This window comes from Heptranchias perlo, chromosome 3 (assembly GCF_035084215.1).
Source record: "Heptranchias perlo isolate sHepPer1 chromosome 3, sHepPer1.hap1, whole genome shotgun sequence".
Classification (NCBI taxonomy): Eukaryota; Metazoa; Chordata; class Chondrichthyes; order Hexanchiformes; family Hexanchidae; genus Heptranchias; species Heptranchias perlo.
Window position 1 is genome coordinate 78,904,733 of NC_090327.1, and position 22,179 is coordinate 78,926,911.

Sequence of the window (22,179 nt, forward strand, 5' to 3'; positions counted from 1 at the left end):
GTCATGTTCGCTCTCTTTCCTTTTAAGGAGGATTTATAGCATTACTCTCTTTTAAATATTTATGACTGGTTTTCACAGAAAAATAGATGGAATTGTAGAATGTGATCCCAGAATAATGGTAAACATCTCAGAATGCCATGTAATAAAAATGGAATTTGACTTTTTCAGTTACCAGACCTGTGATCTGTTTAACTTTAGCACTCATTCAGTACTGATCTCAGTTGACTATATACTATAACTGATAATCAGTATGGAATTACAATTAACAATGCATTAACAATTGATCTTTATGTTTAGTGTTGAATTAGTTCATTATTACATTTAAACCTATGAAGGTATAAAAAGTTCCATTTTTCTATTGATTATATAATGTATATTTTAAGAATTTTTTCCTTTTCCCCTTTCTTGAAAATGTTCTCCCTTTTTTAAAAACTTAGGTCACACCACAGCATGAATTCAAACAGATGCCTTTCAGTACCTTGCCCAACTGTTTATTATTTATGTGTGAGCCTCTGCAGTGATTGCTAGCAGACTATTGACTCATGGGAGAGGTCACAGCTGAGTTTGATCTTGAATACAAAAAGCAGTAGATGCTAGCTCAATTAATAATTTTAAATCTGAGATCAATAGATTTTTGCTAGCCATGGGTATTAAGGGATATGGAACCAAGATGGGTGGATGGAGTAAGGATACAGATCAGCCATGATCTCATTGAATGGCGGAACAGGCTTGAGTGGCTGAATGGCCTACTCTTGTTCTTATGTTCCTAACACATCTGATGGCCATACATATGCCCAGGCCATGAGACTGATCACTCACCAGGACCAACATGAAATCAGAGGGTGCTTGGCTAACCTTTTCTGGGCAAAGATAATCTTTAATAGGGCTTAGGCCTTAGCTTTTGGGATCAGGACAGCTAGCATAGATTCGTTAACGGCAATTTGCGTTTGACAAATTTAATGGTTATTTTGAAGAAGTGAATGATTGGATAGTTAAAGGGAATGTAGTAGTCGTAGTGTACTTGGATTTTTATAAGGCATTCAGTAAGGTGTCTCAAAAGAAATTTTTTTTAAAACTCAAGTCAAATGGTATAGAAGATGTTGTTGCAGCATGGATTGAAAGCTAGTTGACAGATAGGAAACCAAGAGTTACGGTAAATGGATGTTGCTTGGATTGGAGAAGGGTTGGAAATTTTGTACCCCACGGTTGGATTCATTTTTGTTCTCTATATATATTAATTATTTGGACTGGAGTGTAGTGAGTACAGTTTCAAAATTTGCTAACAACACAAAAATAGAAGGACTGCAAAGAAGCAGGAAAACCTAGACTGGTTATTAGAATGACCAGACAGGTGGTAGATGCAATTTAATGTGGATAAGTAAGTGGTAATACATTTTGGGAGGAAAAACAAGGAATGGGAGTATAGACTTAATAGAAAGATACTGAAAGATGTGGATGAACAGAGATTCCAAAGGGGTTCAAATATATAATTCCTTGCAAGCGCAGGGAGATAGAGCCATAAAGAGGACATAGAATTTTGTTTATTTTATACAGGCATAGAGTACAAAAGTTCTTTGAAGAGGTGACTGATATAGTGGATGGGAGAAATGCAGTAGATGTGGTATAAATGGACTTCCAGAAAATCTTTAACAAGGTACCACACAGGAGATTATTGGAGAAGATTAAGGGATATGGAATTAGGGAGAGAGTAGAAAAATGGATTAAAAACTGATTAAAAGGTGGGAAACAGAGAGTGGGAACTGAGGGTAGTTTCGGAATGGTTGGAAGTGGGTAGTGGTATCCCATGGGTTCTGCTGTGGGACCACTTCTGTTCATTGTGTACATCAATGATCAATATAGGGCAAGAGGGAATGGTGTCCAAATTTGCAGATGAGAGGAGGCATAGTAAATAATTCTAAGGACCAAAGGATGATGCAAGAGGATATTAATTAAATGGTGGAATGGACAAAAAAGTGGCAGATGGAATTCAGTGTCAGTAGATGTGAGATGGAACATTTTGTTTTTCTAAAAAAAATTCAAGTAATAATTATACTTTGAATGGGGAAAGCTGGGTGATGTGGAAAAGTAAAGGGATTTATGGGTTCAGGTTCACATGACATTAAAAGCAGCCCCTCAAGTGCTGGGTTTTATGGCAAGTGGTATAGAATATAAAAGTTGAGCTACTATGGTGAATCTATATAAAACCTTGGTTAGAGCACAGTTGCAGTACTGTGTGCAATTTTGGGCTCCATAATGTAGGACGGATGTTGAGGCAGTGGAGAGGTTTCAGCGCAGACTCATTAAGATGCTGGCTAGTATTAAGAAATACAAATACAAAGAAAGACTTGAAAAATTGTGGTTATTTTCAGTAGAACAAAGGATATTATGGGGTGATTTGATAGAGGTTTAAAATTAGGAAGGGGTGGCACATAGTAGGTAGAAACAGACTGGTTCCAGTGATTGAAGGATCTAGAATGAGGTGGCATAGATATAAGATTAAATGTAAGAGATTTAGAACAGAAAGCTGGAGAAATGGAGGGTTGAGAGGCTGTGGAATGCACTCCCGAAGTTTTAATGATTAATGTTGACATGGTCTCTGCTTCAAAGAATAGGTTAAATAGGTGGTTGAAGGCAAAGGGAATAAAAGGACATGGGAACAGTGCACATGGGATTAGTACTGCTGCTTGTGTGGATGATAAACACCAACATAGACTGGTTGGGCTGAATGGCCTGTTTCTGTGTTTCAATTAAAGATAAGATTGATTAGGCCACAGAGTAGTGTGCGCAGTTTCGGGCATCCCGTTATGGAAAGGACCCTAAAGCCATAGAGAGCGTTCAGTGTAAATCCAACCACGTCTCAGCAGCAGAACAATACATTGAATGTAAAATATTCCTGCCTTTGTAAAGCAGCCTATCTTCTGACTTATTGTGAATAAGCAAGATTTAGGACATGCTAACAAAGGATAACTTTGTTGGCTTTTTCAAAGAGAAGTAAGTTTTATTTTTAGTCATGCATTTGTAATTTTAAACAGAAATATTTTTAAATGGGCATATTTTTGTGGTTTTCTTGTGATCTTAGTCAAAACCAGAAAATAACATTTTGTAATTTTAGAACAGTACAAGCACACAGCATGGAGTTATAATGCTGACATTGAAGTTTTCAACAATCCAAATGCAGACTAAATTTTTTTATGTCAGCAAAGAGCTGATGGACAATCAGCTTTTTGCTACAACCAAAATGTTTGAACAGTTCCGCCATCTGGGAACTTTTAAAGTTTGCATCGTGCTGCTTGCAGTTATATTATGTTTGGTGAGTAGATGATGCAGTAGTGTAAAATTACCTTCTAACGATGGCTTTGAACGACTTTCTAGAATTAGATGTGCCATCACATCAACAACTTCATTCCTGGATATGATGTAAAAACTGCAGAATTGGGCTGTTAATTGCAGTTCTTTAGACATTAGGCATGACAATTTGTAATTTTTATTTAACTAAACTGTATTTTTTTGCAACCACTACATATTTAAACTTGCTGTGCCGTCTATTATTTTTAAAATGTTGCTAATTGACTATCTTTGTCAATATATGTTATCCAACAGTTATAGTTCATCTTTCAGAATTTGTTTTATTCATTCAAGGGATGTGGGTGTCGCTGGCAAGGCCAGCATTTATTACCCATCCCTAATTGCCCTTGAGAATTGATCCCACTCTTCTTTGTTTGTTTAAATTCACTTGTCAAATAAAGAAATGTATTTCTTGTCCCACTTTACTCCAGATTGTGAAAATAATGGTGAATGCCATTGTCAGCACTTGTCGATTAGCATCTTTCTTTAACACTGAAGAATTGAAGCGAATGACACCATCCGACACTGGATATAAAGAAGCAGAATACTGCTTAACCCCTCTAGACACATCTGGCAAAAATGGATACATGCCTGTTGAAGTAAGAAGTTGTTGATAGTTACATTCTTTTACTTAAGAAACTGTTATGAACTTGGCTAAAACAACAAAACAAAGTAAACTCGGGTTATATTTATACATAAATTTTCAATATCTCCGAGGCACCTTTCAGAAAGTGTTTAAGGAAAGCAGGCCCTTATTGCAGGTGGGATTGCCTGTTGTTAGCTGTGGAAGCTCTGTTGATGTCCCCTTTAGGTGGTTGGTGCATTAGTTTGTTAAAAACAAAGAACTGTATTACTGTTCTGTCCTGTGTTTATTCAAAGGTGTGCAAAACAGTTTTTTAAGTTTTACTTTTATTGTAAGTAGTAATCAGTTGGGTATAGATTTAATTGAAGAAAATAAATTTCCGTAAAACTTAATAAATTTTGCACAATACTGATTGCATGGACTAAACTAAACTAACCCACATAAAAATTGTTAGCTTTTATGAAATTTGGTAAGAATTTTAATATCATGCAAAATATATCAATTCATAAGTTTAAAAAGCACAAAATCCTTTGAAATGGAATAGTTCTACAATAAGCATTATTACTAAAGCAGGAATGAATTATGTATTGAATTCTTAAATATTGCTTTCCGTGACAGGCTAAATGTAATCACTTCATTGATTTTCTAAAGGTTGTTTAAGACTAGCATCTCATGGTTAATGAGGAACTTAAGACTGGTGTAAAATATCTATTATGTTTAAAGCTATTCCAAGTAGGGTTGCAAACTTTATTTTGGGAATTATAAGAATTGTTTTTATTTTACTGGGAGAAAATGAACCTGATAACTGGACATCAGTTTTTACCTCTGAAATACTGTCAAGAACACGTTAAGACTGGCACTTGCACATAACGTCATTCAACAGTTTGAAAAATTTAGTCAAATGATTCATCTCATTTTCCACCTGGCATCCGGTGTATTTTGCCTGAAGGTTTGGATTATAGCCAATGTGATGCATCGTATTTTGAGATTCAGAGCAGTAGTTTCCTTTTTCCATAACAATTCAATGCAATGAAGATAGCGGTTTGGAAGAAGATATCGAATCCTTCATTTTCACAATACAAATGCAATATTTATTATGAAAGTTTGTTAAGGAACTTGTGCATCACAGATTTGAACAGCGTTATAAAGTATAATTTTAAAAAATTGAAGACTATAGCCTAGATTTTCCATTGCGACATGATCCTGGGCAAAAGTGAGGCATAGCACTTGTCTGCCTGACATCATAAATGCCTTTCCTGCTGTATTTTCCAGGATGAGTCTCAGTAAAAAAAATTTTGGGCAAGCTTCAGGAATCAAGAAATGGCTCCGATTGGAACACAGCTGTTGGAGGGTGGGAAATGGTGCATTTTTGCAGAATTTAAAAGGCTGCTGCAGCTTAAAGTGACGGCGTTCTCAGAATCCGTTTTGGTGCACATAAAAAGTTCAGTTGCGATTTTAAAAAAGCTGTCAGATTAGCAAGAGGGTACAGACCCATGTTCACTGCAGCTGTGAAAGTGCTACTGAAGAAAGTCAAGCAGAGGAGGGCAGCTGTCTTTGCCACTGAATAATGCAGGGCACCAAGGAGATCTATCCAGGGGTAACAGAAAGGGGTGGCCAATGCAGTGGCTGCAAACTCAACAACTCCATATATATCTGCTCTGTAGAAAAAAAATTAAGGTCAGACAAGGTGAGGCAAGTGGGCCATGCCTTCTAAGAATGCATTGTACTAAGCATGTCTGCCTATTCCACACCCTCCTCTCACATCATTGTTAAAGTTCTTACCATCAATGTCCATGAGATTGTACAGTGCCCTTTACACTCCAGACTTCACCTGGAGCTGTTCCTTCACTCGCAGGCTTACATACAATCATGCCACAAAAAACCTTGCATGGAATGTAACCGCTTGTTGCACACACTTATCATCAAAGTCATTATGGGCTACGTGCTGGCAACAGTATTACCACATGTCATGTAACAAAAGGTAATCTGTTTTTTTTCCCCAATGACAAGATGGCCTGTAATAGCACTCCCCCAAACCTCTGATCTCTTGCCATCAATTAGGAGGAAGCACTCCAAATCCTGGGTAGAGGCTGTAGAGGTGTTGAATACCAGAGGTAATGTCAGCTGTGGATTTGTGATATTCTGCTTTTCTTCCTTCTCATTCAGTTGATCCCTGCATTAACTGTCAGTATACCATATCATGAAATCCTCCTGTCACTCCTATTGAAAGTGTTATGTGAGCTCTGCTGCTCAGGCGGCCATTCTCACTTCTTTTCATTCTCAAGATGCGCCAGAGAAAGTAGCCGCAGATCCAATTGCATTTGGTGCTGCCAGAACTTCGCGCACTGTCACTCACTTTAACTCTTCCAAACACTAGCTCAGAGACATCCATCCTGGGGAGTTCGAGGGTAAGCCACAGGGGACTGCAATGCATGATACACAGACCACGCAGCACACACGCAGACCCTAGCTGTGGTATATTGTAGAATGCCGCCAAGATCAATCCAGATACCTGAAGCATCCATTAAGTATGCCCAATCATTGGTTATTCAGTTATTACTCTGGTGAATGAATGGACCTCATTTTACCTGTGCACAGCTTGCATCCTGGGAAACTGCACAGGCCGCAGAGGATATCCTTGATCTGCCAGAAGCCATCAAGAGACTTGTCTTTCTGGCTCCAAGTGTGCTTTAATGGTGGGCTGCCTCAAAAGGAAGGCCTCGTGGCTTTAACTTGTACTACAGTTTTGATTTTGGACTCTTTAAATTCTCTTCTGCTTTGTCCCTAGCCATTAAAAATCCTGGGTGCTGTTTTATATGGGTGAGAGGAGGAAATGACACAGAAGTGATTCCAGATGGACCATATGTCTTTATGACCCTTTTGCATGGGACCACCCAAAATGGCAGGCGCTTCCTGCAGTTGCTAGAAATAATTAGAAAATGGGCCAGCTGAAAAAATGGGTGGGAACCATAAAAACATAAGAAATAGGAGCAGGAGTAGGCCATCCGGCCCCCTGAGCCTGCTCTGCCATTCAACAAGAACATGGCTGATCTTCTACCTCAACGCCATTTTTCTGCACCATCCCCATATCCCTTGATGCCTTTAATATCTAGAAATCTATTGATCTCTGTTTTGAATGTACTCAATGACTGAGCCTCCACAGCCCTCTGGGGTAGAGAATTCCAAAGATTCACCACCCTCTGAGTGAAGAAATTTCTCCTCATCTCAGTCTTAAATGGCCTACCCCTTATTCTGAGACTGTGACCCCTGGTTCTAGACGCCCCAGCCCGGGGAAAACATCCTCCTTGCATCTACCCTGTCGAGCCCTGTAAGAATTTTGTATGTTTCAATGAGATCACCTCTCATTCTTCTAAACTCTAGAGAATACAGGCCTAGTCTACTCGATCTCTCCTCATACGACAATCCCGCCATCCCATCTGGTGAACTTTCGTTGCACTCCCTCTATGGCAAATATATCTTTTCTTAAATAAGGAGACCAAAATACTCCGGGTGCGGTCTCACCAAGGCCCTATATAATTGCAGTAAAGACATCTTTATTCCTGTACTCAAATCCTCTTGAAATAAAGGCCAACATACCATTTGCCTTCCTAATTGCTTGCTGCACCTGCATGTTAGCTTTCAGTGACTCATTTACAAGGACATCCAGGTCCCTTTGAACATCAACATTTCTCAATCTGTCACCATTTAAAAAATACTCTGCATTTCTGTTTTTCCTACCAAAGTGGATAACTTCACATTTTTCCACATTATATTCCAGGCGTAACTTCATCCAATTTTCCATCTGCTCTGCCTGATCAGAAAATTCAGGCTTTTGTGTCTAGTCCAGGTAAAGGATGTTACTTCTGAACCAAACTGTTCGCACCTCAGAGTCCTATTCAACCCTGGACCCAGTATCCTCTCCATCACAAAGACAGCCTTCGTCCAACTCCGTAACATCAGCCACCTGTGCCCCTTCCTCAGCTGATTTGCTGATGAAACTCTCATCCATGCCTTTGTCACCTTCAGACTCGATTATTCTACTACTCTCCTGGCTGGCCTCCCATCTTCCACCCTCTAAATTTTAGCTCATCCAAAACTCTTCTGCCCTTGACCTTGCTGACCTACATTGACTTCCAGTTCCTTATCACCTTAAATTTAACATTTTCATCTATGTTTAAATCCCCTCGTAGCCTCGTCCTTCCTATGTCTGTAACCTCCATCCCTATGCCCCCCCCCCCCACCATGAACTCTCCGTTCCTCCGACTGTGACCTCATATGCGCCCCCTTCCCTTCGCCCCACCATTGGCAGCGTATTTTCAACTGCCTAGGTCTCAAGCTGTGGATCCCTCTGCCTCTCCACTTTCCTCTCCTTTATGACCTTCCTTAAAACCGACCTTTTTGACCAAGATTTAGGTCACCCTTCCTAATGGCTCATCATCCATATTGTTACATTTCAGTGAAGTGCATTAGGATGTTTTTGTTCATTAAAGGCATTATGTAGTCGTTCTTCCACCTACCTACATCGAAGAGATCAAATGGCAGCACGTAGATTACGATGATAAGAGTTCTCTGTTTGACCCCTACATTTCACTAGATATTGGATAGGTAAAGGCATACTCCAGTTCATAAGGAATGAGAGCTCCATTTGTGGGGGTTGCTAGGGGTGCTGAACCCAAGGAAAATATCTTGAGTAAAAACCAAAAAATGTAAGTGATGGCAGCTTGATGCAGATCAATGTTACTGAGACCTGAATGCTGTTCAAATGCTTTAACATTTAGATGAACTCAACAGAGCAGTATGTAACAATGACTACAGAGGCTCAAAAAGACTTAGAAAGGGAGCTGGAATTAACCTGTTTAGCTGCAGAGGGAAAAGGAATGTAGTGCTGAAGACTGCACCAGAGCTAGCCATGCCCTCTAACCCAGCTGTTCCAGTATAGCAATGACTCTGGAAGATTGCCCCGGTATATCCTATCCCCAAAAAACAGGATAAATCTACCCCGGCCAATTACCACACTATTAGAGTCCTCCCAATCATGAGTAAAGTGATGGAAAAAGTAATCAATATTGCCACGAACTGACACCTACTCACCAATAAGCTATTCACGACACTCAGTTCGGGTGCCGCCGGAACCACTTGGCTCCAGACCTCACTGCAGCCTTGATCCAGATGCATGAGCTGAATATCAGAGGAGAAATTAAAGTAGCTGCCCTCCACATCAGGCAACATTTGACCTAGTATGACACCAAGGAATGCTAACAAAACTGAAGTCAATTGGGGTTGGGTGGGGGGGTTGGGGTCAAGAGGAAAACGTTCCAGTGCCTGGAATCATACATGATGTACTGGAAGATGGCTATGGCTGATGGAGTCCCAATCATCACAGCCCCAGGAATTTGTAGCAGGAGATCCTCAGAAACGCATGCTTGCCCCAACCATCTTCAGCTGCTTCATAAATGACCTGCTGTCTGTCATAAAGTCAGGAATGGGGCTATTCGCTGAAGAATCCACTGTGTTGAGTGCCATTTACAATTCCTTTCAATAATGAAGCATCCCACACCAGCAAGACCTGATTGACCTCCAAGCTTAGGCTGACAAGCGGGAGGTAATATTTACGATGAAGGAATGGCGATATATGTCCACATCAGGATGGCGTGTGATTTGGAGGGGAACTTGGAGGTGATGATGTTTCCACAATATTGATGCTGTTGAAGTAATCTTGGTAATTTGCTGCAGCGCATCCCATAGAATGTACCTAGTGCAACCAAGGTGCACCTGTGGTAGAGGGGGTGCATGCAGGGTCTAGTGGCAAGGGCACCAATCAAGCAAATTGTTCTGTCCTGGATGGTGTCAAGCTTGAGTGTTGCTGCAGCTATATCTATCCAGGTGAATTGGAGGTATTCCAATACATTCCTGACACCTGAGGCAGGACATTTACAGGACACAAAAGTGCCAATTAATGACCTTCTTGAAGATAAAGCCCAGCCATCTCCCACTGACCTTGAATGACACCACCGTCTTCTAGTCCCCCGGCAACACTGTGGGGGTTGCCATTGACCAGAAGCTTGATTAGACAAGCTGTATCAAAACTCTGGCTATAACAGAGGGCAGAGACTGGGTACTGTATCACAAGTAGCTCACCTCCTGCCTTTCAAAAGCCTCTCCACATCTACGCGGATGGTGTCAGGAATGTGTTGGAATACCTCCCCTCCAAATCACACGCCATCCTGACGTGGATATATATCGCCATTCCTTCATCGTCGCTAGAGCAATATCCTGGCATTCTCTACCTAATACGTGGGAACACCATGGGTACAAGGACTGCAGCGGTTCACGGTGAAGGTTCACCGCCACTTTCTCAGGACAACTAGGGATGGGCAATAAATGCGGCTTTACCAGTGTTACCCCCATTCCAAGTACAAATTAATAAAAAAATAAACATGCATGCCAATTAGAAATGCTAAAGGTGAAGGCTGTGAAGGAACAACACAAGGAGAAGGAACACCATAAACACGAGGTGAGAGAAAAACTCAAGAAGGGGAACACCACATACTCAAAGCTGATTAAAATGATTGCCAGCATAGAGTCATGGCAGACAGGAGACACATGAAGACAAATTTGAGGCAGAGGAAAGGGAGAAAGATGACTATCGTGCTCATGATCTGCTGGAGAAAAGTATATTGTCAGCGAGTCCTGTGAGTGCGGGTACAGTTGACCTAGCCCATCATTTTCTTTAAATAGAGTTTGATACCAAATTTTAAAGAGGGAGATGACATAGATGGTTTTTTGTGAGTGTTTGAATTATTACTGAACCACCATAAGTGGAATAAAGAAATTTTTGCTGAACAGCTCATAATAGCAATAAAACACTCATGGTTTTTTTCACATGTTCTTATGAACATTGTGGACTATGACATTGTAAAGTGTGCTGTTCTTGCTGTATATAACTTAACATTTTTGCCTCTACGCTTCAGGCATTAGGGGATTAGAGAGATTTGATAGAGATATTCAAAATCATGAAGGGTCTATGCAGAGTAGATAGAGAGAAACTGTTCCCATTGGCAGAATCAGAGGACATAGATTCAAGGCAAAAGAACCAAAGGTGAAATGAGGACAAACTTTTTTACACAGTGAATGGTTAGGATCTGGAATGCATTACCAGACTGGGTGGTGGAGGCAGATTCAACCATGCCTTTCAAAAGGTAACTGGGTAAGTACTTGAAAGGAAAACATTTGCAGGGCTATGGGGATAGGGCGGGGAAGTAGGACTAGCTGGATTATTCTTGCATAGAGCCGGTGCGAACTCGATGGGCCGAGGCCTCCTTGTGTGCTGTAACCTTTCTATGATTCCGTATGGGACTTAGAGAATTTGTGATGGAGCTGGAGGAGACTTGGAAGTTGTGGTTAGGTGGAGAGAATGTATCTAATTATAAGGGACTGAGACAATTAATGCTAAGGAATTGGTTCCAGATGAGAGTTTGATTGCTTGATCAGAAGTACGAGGTTCTTGAGCATTAGGTGAACATGCCAATTGTTTTATGGCCTTGCGAATGTCAGGAAATCATCATCCTGTCACGATCTCTATCTTTTAACTAGTGATCTGCTTACGGAACCACCAGTTCAGCCCATGGATTGTGAGATTGTGTCAATACAGTCAAGCAGAACACAGAAGGATGATGACTGAAAGATCAGGTGTTTCACATTGATAAGAGTTGGTTACAAAGCCAACTGGTCTTCAAGATGGTCCGTCAGGAAAACTGAGTGGGGCTGTAGGCTTTGAGACTGCTGTTTGGTTGGTGATCAATGACATGGAATATTTCTAAGGGGGTTGGAGTATAAGAGTAAGGAGGTCTTGCTCTGGTGAGACCACACCTGGAGTATTGTGTACAGTTTTTGTCTTCTTACCTAAGGAAGGATATACTTGCCTTAGAGGGGGTGTAACAAAGGTTCACTAGATTGATTCCTGGCATCTGAGGGTTGTCCTATGAGGAAAGATTGAATAGAATGGGCCTATATTCTCTGGAGTTTAGAAGAGTGAGACATTGAAACATATAAAATCCTGAGAGGGCTTGATAGGGTAGATGCTGAGAGGTTGTTTCCCCTGGCTGGAGAGTCTAGAACTAGTTGTCATATTCTCAAGATAAAGGGTCGGCCATTTAGGACTGAGATGAGAAAAATTTCTTCACTGAGGGTTGTGAATCTTTGGAATTCTCTACCCAGAGGGCTGTGGATGCTCTGTCATTAAGTATATTCAAGACTGAGAACGATGGATATTTGGATACTAAGGGAATCGAGGGATATGGGGATCAGGTGGGAAAGTGGAATTGAGGTCTAAGATCAGCCGTGATCTTATTGAATGGCGGAGCAGGCTCGAGGGGCCGTATGGCCTACTCCTGCTCCTATTTCTCATGTTCTTATTTCACAGTTCTTACATCCAGTCACAGTGAATGTAAGGTTGACAAAGGGGCCAGTAAGGAAGAATGAGGGTAAGGCATGTTGGACCAATTCAAAGGAGTAATTGACAGAGGCCTTGGTGAACATTGTCTGCCACCTTTTTAAGGAAGTTAAGGGAAAGATGTGTTCTCTTGGGAGACTGAGAAAAGGAGCTTTAAAAAAACTTATGAAAATAGAATAAAACGAGTGTTAGAAAATTTCCTACATTGGATGAATGGTTTTGGTTTAGTATTGCTAAATTGATATGTTTTTTGAGGAATCATTTACTTGAACTACAACAAAAAAATATAAAGTGTGATTTTTGTCATTCTTGATTTTAATTTCACAGCTCATGCAGACAGAAGGAAAAGATGTTCCTGATCATTCTAACAACCACAATGATTCCTTAGACCACCCAGACAAATCCCATCCGGATGCTATAATTAATTATCCCAATGGAGCAAAGCCAGAAGAATGCAATCCAGATGATGTAGAACTCCTTCCCAAATGCAGGTAAAATTTAAAATTGATTTTATTGATTGTGAATGTGGTGAATTTTCTTTTGGATAAATCTGAGTGTTAGTGGCATACTATACATATAGAAGGTGTTTGAAAACTGCAAGTCATGTAAGTGACTGAAGCATTGCATTGCAAATGGTAGCTATGGAAAACATCTGATTTTCATTTTATGGAATCAATACATTATAGGGGTAATACATGATCCCTGTGCTCCCAGAAGAGCTGAGTGTGGGTCGGAGTTAGGGCTACAACATTGGGAGCATGTGAACACATAATTACTCCTGATAACTGCAGCTTAAACAAAATGGAGGGTGGGGACAAGTAGAGTGAATATATTCATTCTTCTGTTATGTTCAAAAGCCACATCCTGCATCATTGTATTTACTTAAACCACTGATGAAAAATAGATCCATTATACTGCAGTATCTGCATGTGGCCTTTTGGGCCCAGTAAAGTGTATATATGTTTGAAAAATAATCAGCACACCCTTTACAATACTACATTAGCGCATGTATTTTTTAACTGGTGAACAAATTGCCCCCTCCCCTATATTTGTAGATTAGAAATACCTGCATGTTGGTGTGACTTGTGAAAGCGTTTGGTCAGCCACCAGTGTCACTGGCAAAACCAACTGTGTATTTTACATGCAGAAAACACTGCAGTATAATTGGTAAATACAGTGCTTTTGTTTTGATGTGTGTTAGACTTCATAAGTACTGAGACTTAAGTACTGAGAATGGAGTTGGTCCTGTCACACAGATGATTCTCAACATACTCAGTGTTTAGCATACATAAACGAATTGTAAGAGTTAGGTTTCACCTTGTACCAAAATAGATCATGGGAAAGAAACCAGCTTCTTAACACCTGGTCATTTATCACCTGGTCTGGCTGAATTTAATTAGAGCATAAGAAATAGGAGCAGGAGTAGGCCATACGGTCCTTCAAGCCTGCAACAAAAAGAGGGAGAGCTGTGGAGACAATAGATGCAACTGAAGATTTGCAAAAGAATTTAGGTTAGTTTATAAATTAATCAGATAAATAACAAATTAAATCTAACATAAGTGTAAAGTATTAGATATAGGTCGAAACAATGGAGGAGATAAGGATACAGTAAATGAATGGATAAAAAGAAAAAAACTGCAAATGCTGGAAATCTGAAATAAAAACAGAAAACACTGAAAATTCACAGCAAGTCAAGTCTATCAACCTCTGAAAAGAGAAAACACAGATTAATGTTTTTGGTGTTAGAAAGTAGTGTACTCTTGAAACATTAATCTGTCTTTTCTCTTTTCAGGTGCTGTGTATTAGGCAGAGTCAACATGGTTTTATGAAGGGGAAATCGTGTTTGACAAATTTATTAGAGTTTTTTGAGCATGTAACTAACAGCGTAGATAAAGGGGAACCAGTGGTTGTGATATATTTGGATTTTCAAACGGCATCAAAATACACCAAGAAAGTAGGATTGGAGGACATAATAGAAAATAGTGAAAGGTAATTTTTTTAATGGATATCAGGAAAAGCCTCTCACTCAGAATGATGAGCTTTTGTATTAATCTATCAAGCAAGGTAACAGACATAAAAACATTGGGATATTATAAAACCAACCAGAATACCTGTCGGGAAAGATAATGTACTAGACAGTAATGAGCTTTGTTGGGCCAAATGGCATTTTTTCATTTCTGACTTTTGATTTTTTTTTAAAAGGCAATGAAAAATTTGTGTTTTTAAAAAAAAATTCTGACCTTAGAATGAAAAGTGAAACATCAATTGGAAATGACCCAATAAAGCTGCTGATTGTTGGTGTTGGTTGGTGAAGTTGCATCGCAAGTGACAGTTAATTCTAAGGCAAGAGCACTGGTAAATAAATTTAGAACTCTGGAAACTTATGTATAATTTGTAAATTCATGATATTGCCAATAATAGTGGGAAAATGTCTATAGTGATCTAATTTGAGGCATTATAAGCACAAAGATCACAGTCTTTTGGCATGAAATCAGCTAGGGAATTCTTTATTAATCCAAATAGGCTAACTAGTAAAGGAGTTGATTCTTATCCAACTAAAATAATATAAACAGTATTATTGAACAATATGCTCATCCATGCTGGATAACCAAGGGGTATAATTTTTTGGACAAGGAATTAAAAAACATAAAGGTTTTTGGATTATGTGCCAGAAATTACGAAATTGTTTGCATTCTAGAAATATCATAGTGACTTCATTTACCATTCTAAACGTGCAGCTTTTTCTGCTTTCATAAAATGCCAATCTCAAGGTGTCATAGTGAAATTAAAATGCTGCTAAATTTTTTATTGCACTTAAATAAATTAGGTGTTTATTAAACTGATATATGGATTTTAACATCAGAAAGGTCAAATTTGTATACCAAATATTCCACAAAAAAGTTGTGTTTTCTAAAATAATCATTTAAAATGCAAATAAAGAATGTAATTGCAAAAACCAAAGTGGAAAAAAAAATGAATGAATGGAAATCATAAAAGTAAGGGATCTGCTACTTTATAGCAGTCAGTCAGACAGATGGATTTACTGGCAGGGTGAAGTCATTAACAAAAATGCAGATCTGTTCTTAACGCCGCTGAGGCAGATCCATCTGCCAGCCCTTTCAGAAGCCCCTAATGCTCCTGTCTTCAGTAAGCTAAACAAAGTGCTTTGCTGTCTCTGATCCACCAAAAGAGGTAGTTTATGCAGGTGCATCTAGAGGTGATGTTGCCAGTTTTAGACTGTAAAGGGTGCTAATCCTGGTTCCATTTCATGGACCACCCCAACAATGGAACATGTCTGAGTACATGTCAAAAGGGTAGGTGCAGGATACAAGTATTTTGATTCCAGTTTTCTGCTTTTGTGGCAGGAGAGGTTCCTGCAGTTCTTTGGTCAGCTTGGCTTGGTTACAACCATCACATTTGCTCATTTGGTGGCAGTCTTGCCTCCTGAGGCTCATTGTGGGTTCACGCCCCACTACAGGCTTAAGCACGATATCTAGGATGATACTTCAGTGCAGCCTTATTGGAGTGCTACATTGGTGGAGGTGCAGTCTTTTGGATGTAACATTAAACCAAGGCCCTGTCAACTAGATGTAAAAGATCCTATGGTCCTATTTGAAGAAGAGGAGCAGGAAGTTCTACAGGGCCAAAATTGCTCCCTCAATCAACACCACCAAAAGCCTGAGGCCAGCCCAAAATTGGGCCTCGAGCCTCATAATATTATTTGGCCGAGCTGTCGGCACCTGTCGCACTACAGGCAGCTCACCCATTTTAAGATGAATGTTGGGCCACTTACCTCTCCAGCAGCAGCCCGAAGGTAAGTCCCGTGAGGTGGGGTGGAGCAACGACGGTTGGGGGGAGGGGGGGCGTGGGGAGGAGGGTAGCCAATCAGACATACTGTGGAGTCGAGGAGTATACCTGTTCTTCCCAGCTCCACAGCAATGATTTTATATATTTTTTTAAGCGATTTACTGGCCGCCGAACAATTGCTATCCAATTTCAGCAAAAGGTCTAAAACAGGCGTTATGCCCCTCATTTACATGTGTAAGGGGCTTAACTCCTATTTTAGGTGGTTGCCAGGGACGCCTGAAAAATGTCTCAACCCGTTATCTTTCAGATGTTGGTCTTCGAAATTGGTCCTCGTTGCGCCTGTTTTACATGTACCTCGACATTCCTTAAGAATGGCTATTTCCTGACATCAGTCAGGTTTGCTCCAACTTTGAGGAAATTGTGTACAGATATAGTCCTCCCTCATTCTGATATAGTCTTCTGGAATTAAGCACTTTGCACATCATAACCAGATACATGTTAAAGAGAATTTCATACTATGTAGCATAAATCCAAAAAGAATGCAACTGTGAGAACTAGATAGATCCTTTGTAAATTCCAGAGCTTAGGGCCTAGGCAACTGAAGGCATGGCCACCAATGGTGAGTGAAGAAAATTGGGGATGCGCAAGAGGCCAGATTTGGAGGAGCGCAGAAGGTTGTAGGGCTGGAGGAGGTTACAGAGACAGGGAGAGGCGAGGCCATGGAAGGATTTGAAAACAAGGATGAGAATTTTAAAATCAGTGTTGCTGGACCAGGAGCCAATGTAGGTTAGTAAACACAAGGGTGATGGGTGAATGGGACTTGCTGCGAGTTAGGATATGGGTAGCAGAGTTTTGGATGAGCTCAAATTTATGGAGGGTGCAAGTTGGGTGGCTGGCCAGGAGAGCATTGGAATAATCGAGAGGTAACAAAAGCATGGATGATGAGAGTTTCAGCAGCAGATGAGCTGAGGCAGGAGTGGAGTCAGGCAATGATACACTCAAAATAAAAAGGACAGCCCTTTTGTTAGCAATAATATAAAAACCGAACCAACCACACAGCTTTGTTTAAGTTTAAATCATTCCTCTCTCTAGCCTGCAATCAATGAAACTTACAACATTGCCTCAAAATAAGCTTAATAGACATGTGAACTGCACTCAGTTTTCAATCTGCTTATGTACTGTGACTAGATTTAAAGCAACAGGAACAATACCAAAACAAAACAAAAATACCTCATAGTTTTATGACAACTGTTTTTGTGTTTCTACATATATACTTATAAAGAATCTTGAACCATTCACACGTTGAGGCAATGTTGCAATGTTTCTTCGCTCCACCATTGGCGACCATGCCTTCAGCTGCCTGGGCCCTAAGCTCTGGAATTTACAAGGAATCTGTCTAGTTCTTACAGTTGCATTCATTTTTGTTATTTTGTATACTCAAGGGCTCTGATATTTACGAGGAGACGGAAATTGTGCGGGAGAGCGCGGTTGCGCATCTGAAACCCGGAAAGACGTGGAGGTCCTGCCGATATTAACGGTGGGACCTCATTAACATTTCTTCTATTTCCGGCCCGGCAGATTGACGGACTGACTGACTGCCAGGCAGGAAAACCAGCAGCAGTAGGCCGCAGCCGGGAACCATTGGGGGCAGTACCCGTAAATCGGGAGAGATGGGGCTTGGTGGGATGGGGTCAAGGTCTGGCAGGAAGCTCGAGATCAGAGTTTTTTTTTGGGGGGGGGTTGCAGGCGCAGGGGGATTGTTAGAGACCAGCAGGAGGTTCAGGATCGGAGCTTGGTTGGGGGGTAGTCAGAGACGGCAGGAGGATCGGAGCGAGGAGAGGCTGCGATCAGCAAAAGGGAGGCCGCAGGCTTCTTTAAAGGGCTGGGGGGAGCACGCCTGCTCCTCTTGGCCCTCGAGGAGTGCTATAGAAGGTACTAACCTGCTGGAGCCGACAGTTTTCGCCACGTTTTCACTGCCAGGTTTCCTGAGTCCTGGGAAACCCGGCCAGCAGCTGTTAAATTTAAATCAGGCTCCCAACTGCACTGTGGGAGCCTGATTTAAATATGATGTGGAGATGCCGGTGATGGACTGGGGTTGACAATTGTAAACAATTTTACAACACCAAGTTATAGTCCAACAATTTTTATTTGAAATCTAGATTTCAAATAAAAATTGTTGGACTATAACTTGGTGTTGTAAAATTGTTTACAATGATTTAAATATGATAATGAAGTATCCTGCTTCTCCAAGAAGGGATACAGCACGCCACTCAACCTGCCGCCGTAAAAATATCGGCAGGTGCGTATGCAGCGAGTTGGGGATGTGTTCCCTGATTTTTAATTTTTAACCGCTCCCGACCCGCCAGTCTTGGTGGTGGGGTGGGGGGGCTAGTATCGAGGCCAAAGAGTTTGATGGAAGTTTGTCTACCATAAATATGTAATATTATTATATGACTGTTACTTTTTGCTTGTTCATCTTTTGTAAAATAAATAACGGTTGATATTTCAAAGAAATCCATGAGCTCCTTTATATTAGACCTGAGAGTGGTGGGATGGGGAAAAGGGTTTACAAAGCTGATTATTTAAAGAGAGGAGGAGCCTAAGATTGCCCTTGCCCTCTAGGATGATTTGTAATGAGGGTAGGGTTATTTGATAAACACAAAAGTAAAAGGCGTGAATTGATGGTAATTACAACCAATGACCATTTCACAGTCTAAATTAAAATGTTTAACAGGCTGTTAACTATCAAAACTGCTTGTTTTGTGATATGACTCAGCATGCAAGCCATTCAAATCATGACCTGGCCTTTATGGCCCACTCACAGTTTTGTCAAATGGGGGTTTTGCAGCTGGGTTATAAAATGAATTTTCTTTGTATCCAGTGACCTGTGGCTTGTATTTTCTTGAATTCCATTGACAGTTACAAAGACTCTTTTCATCTCAAGTTAAAAGTCCCAAGATGGAAAAGTAAAATTATCCTTAAGTAATCTGCATGAGAACGATTATTCTGAATGTTGTCTGGTTGAATTTGCAGATCAAAATATGTGTGAACTGATTTGTAACATTAGTTCAATTTTTTAGTAATTAGTTTTGTTTTAGTCAGCTTTCTGCAAGGAGATTACTTTATAGGATTACGATGTGTATTTAAGTGCATGTGGGTAGAGAAATTAGTGATTTATTGAAGTGGTGCTTATTTTTTCCCGTATGGAAAAGTTATAGTGCATGTAGTTGAGGCTGAGACCATTGCATCTTTTAAGGGAAAATTCGATACCTATTTGAAGCAAAGGAAGATACAGTTCTGTGGGGCGAGAACAGGGTAGTGGGATTAGATTTGGATTTCTTTACCAAAAAGCAGGACAAGCATAATGGGCTGAATGGCTGACTTCTCTGCTGTACACATCTATAATGCTCACTGAGTCACTGTGTCATTTGCTAAAGGCAAAATTGTTGCTGGTGCATCATTTGGGAGATTCGCTAACTGGTTCAGACAACTTGTTTCTACTTTAAAATTGGCAAAAAGCTTCTGATTGTGTGAAATATGTGGGCATAGAAATTGGATAGCACAGGCCTGCCAGCATGAACAAAGCGCAGGAAATGATCCCTGCGCCGGATCGACTAGGGCCAAGGCACACCCGATATTGGGACTATTTAAATGAGACAGGTGAGCTGTTGATGCCTGCAGGATGACCCTAGGCAGCTTGCAGTCATTGGATTTCGGGCTGCTGAGTCATTGGCAGCGGCCCATGATGGGGGGGTGGTAGGTTGAGGCGATTGGGAGGAGGAGGGATGGCAATCAGGAGAAGGAGGGACCGCGATCGGGAGAGGGAGGAGAAGGATCAGAAGTGGGAGGGGCGCGAACAGGAGGGAGCTGAGCGGGAACTGACAACGGTCTTTGGCACTGCAATGGAACCAGGAGGAGCACTCCTGCTTCTCCCAGCTCCACATTCAGGTAAGTAGTTTTTAACAATCTTACGTTTTTGGTTGCAGAGCGAACAGACCCGAGGAGCTCATTGCAGCTGGTTAAGCTGCATGTGGACCACATTTTCCTGAATGTCGTTGGCCTTGTGCCGCCGAATTTTGCAAAGGGCCTAATGTCTGTTTCAGGCACGGGCCATGGATGTCTCTTTTTTCCTGCCTTTACTAATATGGCAGGCAGTGTACATCAGGTGCGGAATATGCACGCGCATCCCACCTGCCATATTGGAAGCATTGGCGCCCGTTTTACGCCTGTAAAACAAATGAGCTCTTCGGGTCTGTTCGCTCTGCAACCAAAAGAAATAATAGTGGAATTAAATTTAACTATTTGAAGTGGCTGCTTTTGAAATTTTGGTTAAATTTCATTCCACCATTACTTATTTTGGTTGCAGTGCGAACAGATCAGAGGACCCTCATGGTGAGTTTGCTGCTGGACTTTGCTGAATCTGCAATTCACAAGTCCAGGTTGCAAAAATTGTCAGCCATGATGCCTCTGACCACTTATCTATGTCCAGATCTATAGTTTGCCAAGTAACTTTGGAGTAACAGTGTGTTGTTTCATTAACTTCATGACCAGTGGACAGTGAATGATATTTGCCCTTTAAATGCACTAGATTTAAACATTAAGTTGTCTTTTTGTTAAACCCTCTTTTTAAAATTTGGATTGCCCTGTCCCCAAAATGTTTGTGGTCTGGCAATTGTTGATGATCTTGAACAGTGGGCTTCACCTACTGTCACCATCTGCAGGCCTGTGCAAGATAGTACCCCTTCTAGATAAGTGCACAGATTGTGAAAAATAAAACCTACAAAATAGATTGAAACATTAAAACAAAATTCCTGTATACAAACATCTTGCAATTAATTGACAGAGCACCTTTAACTGTCCAGTTCCTAGCATCATGACTTCGTTTTGATCATTTTATTTGCACAGAGAAAAAAAAAATCAAAATTGATATTTTCCTCTTATTGAGAACAGCCATTTGTTCTGTAAAAAGATTGTTAGCCTTTGTCATCTGATCACATCCCCCGCTTGCTGCTGACTGATGCAATACATGGAAATCTAGGAAACCGGACTGTTTTTATTTTCCTTGGCAGTGTGAAGCATACTGTTAACTCAAAGACTCTTCTGTTTAATCATTAGTACTGACATTGTAGTTTCTGCACTATTTTAGCAAGTAAAGTGAGGTTGTGGTGATAAACAGCTACTATGATTTCTCCAAAGCAGCAAATATCTGCTCTCAATAAGTAGAAAACATTAATTTTGAAACTTATTTTCAGTGTGGATGACGTGTTAAACATGAACTAATACTAAGAACAGGATTTAGTAGGAGGGGTTCCGCGATTAAAATAAAAGTGGTTTGGAACCTGTTTAACTAAGAAAATTTCAATCTGAAAATGTGAGATTGGAATCTATTTCTAGATTTATAATCAGCTGGCTGCTGTGTTGCAAATTTAAATACATAACAATTAGACTTCTTTTCAATTAGACATTTTTAGTACTACAGTTGAATCCTCTTATAGTGAAGTCTCTCTACAGAAAGTAATAAATTCAATTTGTTTCAGGTTATTGGCAGTTAAGTGTTTTTAGGACTGTTTGAAACTGGGAAAGTTCACATTCTGCCATTGCCAATGATTAATTCAACTTGAAGTTGATCCTTTCCCAATGCTGATTCCAAACATAATTCAAAGATTTTCTAATCCAAGTTTGTGGTGTATTCTAACGTTGTGACTGACTGGACACTTCACAAAATAGATTATTTATCCTTTGACTAACTTTAAAAAATATAATAGAGGATTCTTTATGACTAGAGGCATTGGTTTCTGTTGATTGGTAAGGTACACTCTATTCCTTCTCACAGGCTACTGTATATACTTGAGTATAAGACCCTTATCTGACTCTCAGTCTCCTGCTCACTGCCTAAGTGCAGCATTGGAAGTACAAGGAACCCCTCTCCTCATAGGACAACCCTCTCATCCCAGGAATTAATCTAGTGAACCATTGGCAAGTATATCCTTCC

General features: G+C 40.5%; 1 protein-coding gene across 4 annotated transcripts in view; it reads left to right on the top strand.

Annotated features, from left to right (window-relative positions):
* The window catches only part of LOC137316340 (ATP-binding cassette sub-family C member 9-like), a 233,059-nt gene that overhangs the window by 116,139 nt on the left and 94,741 nt on the right, over positions 1-22,179 (top strand). For all 4 annotated transcript variants that reach the window (XM_067980409.1, XM_067980417.1, XM_067980431.1 and 1 more), the window contains 2 exons: positions 3,777-3,944; positions 12,708-12,871. In XM_067980409.1, the coding sequence (XP_067836510.1) occupies positions 3,777-3,944; positions 12,708-12,871 (332 nt within the window). The remainder of the gene's footprint in view (positions 1-3,776; positions 3,945-12,707; positions 12,872-22,179) is intronic.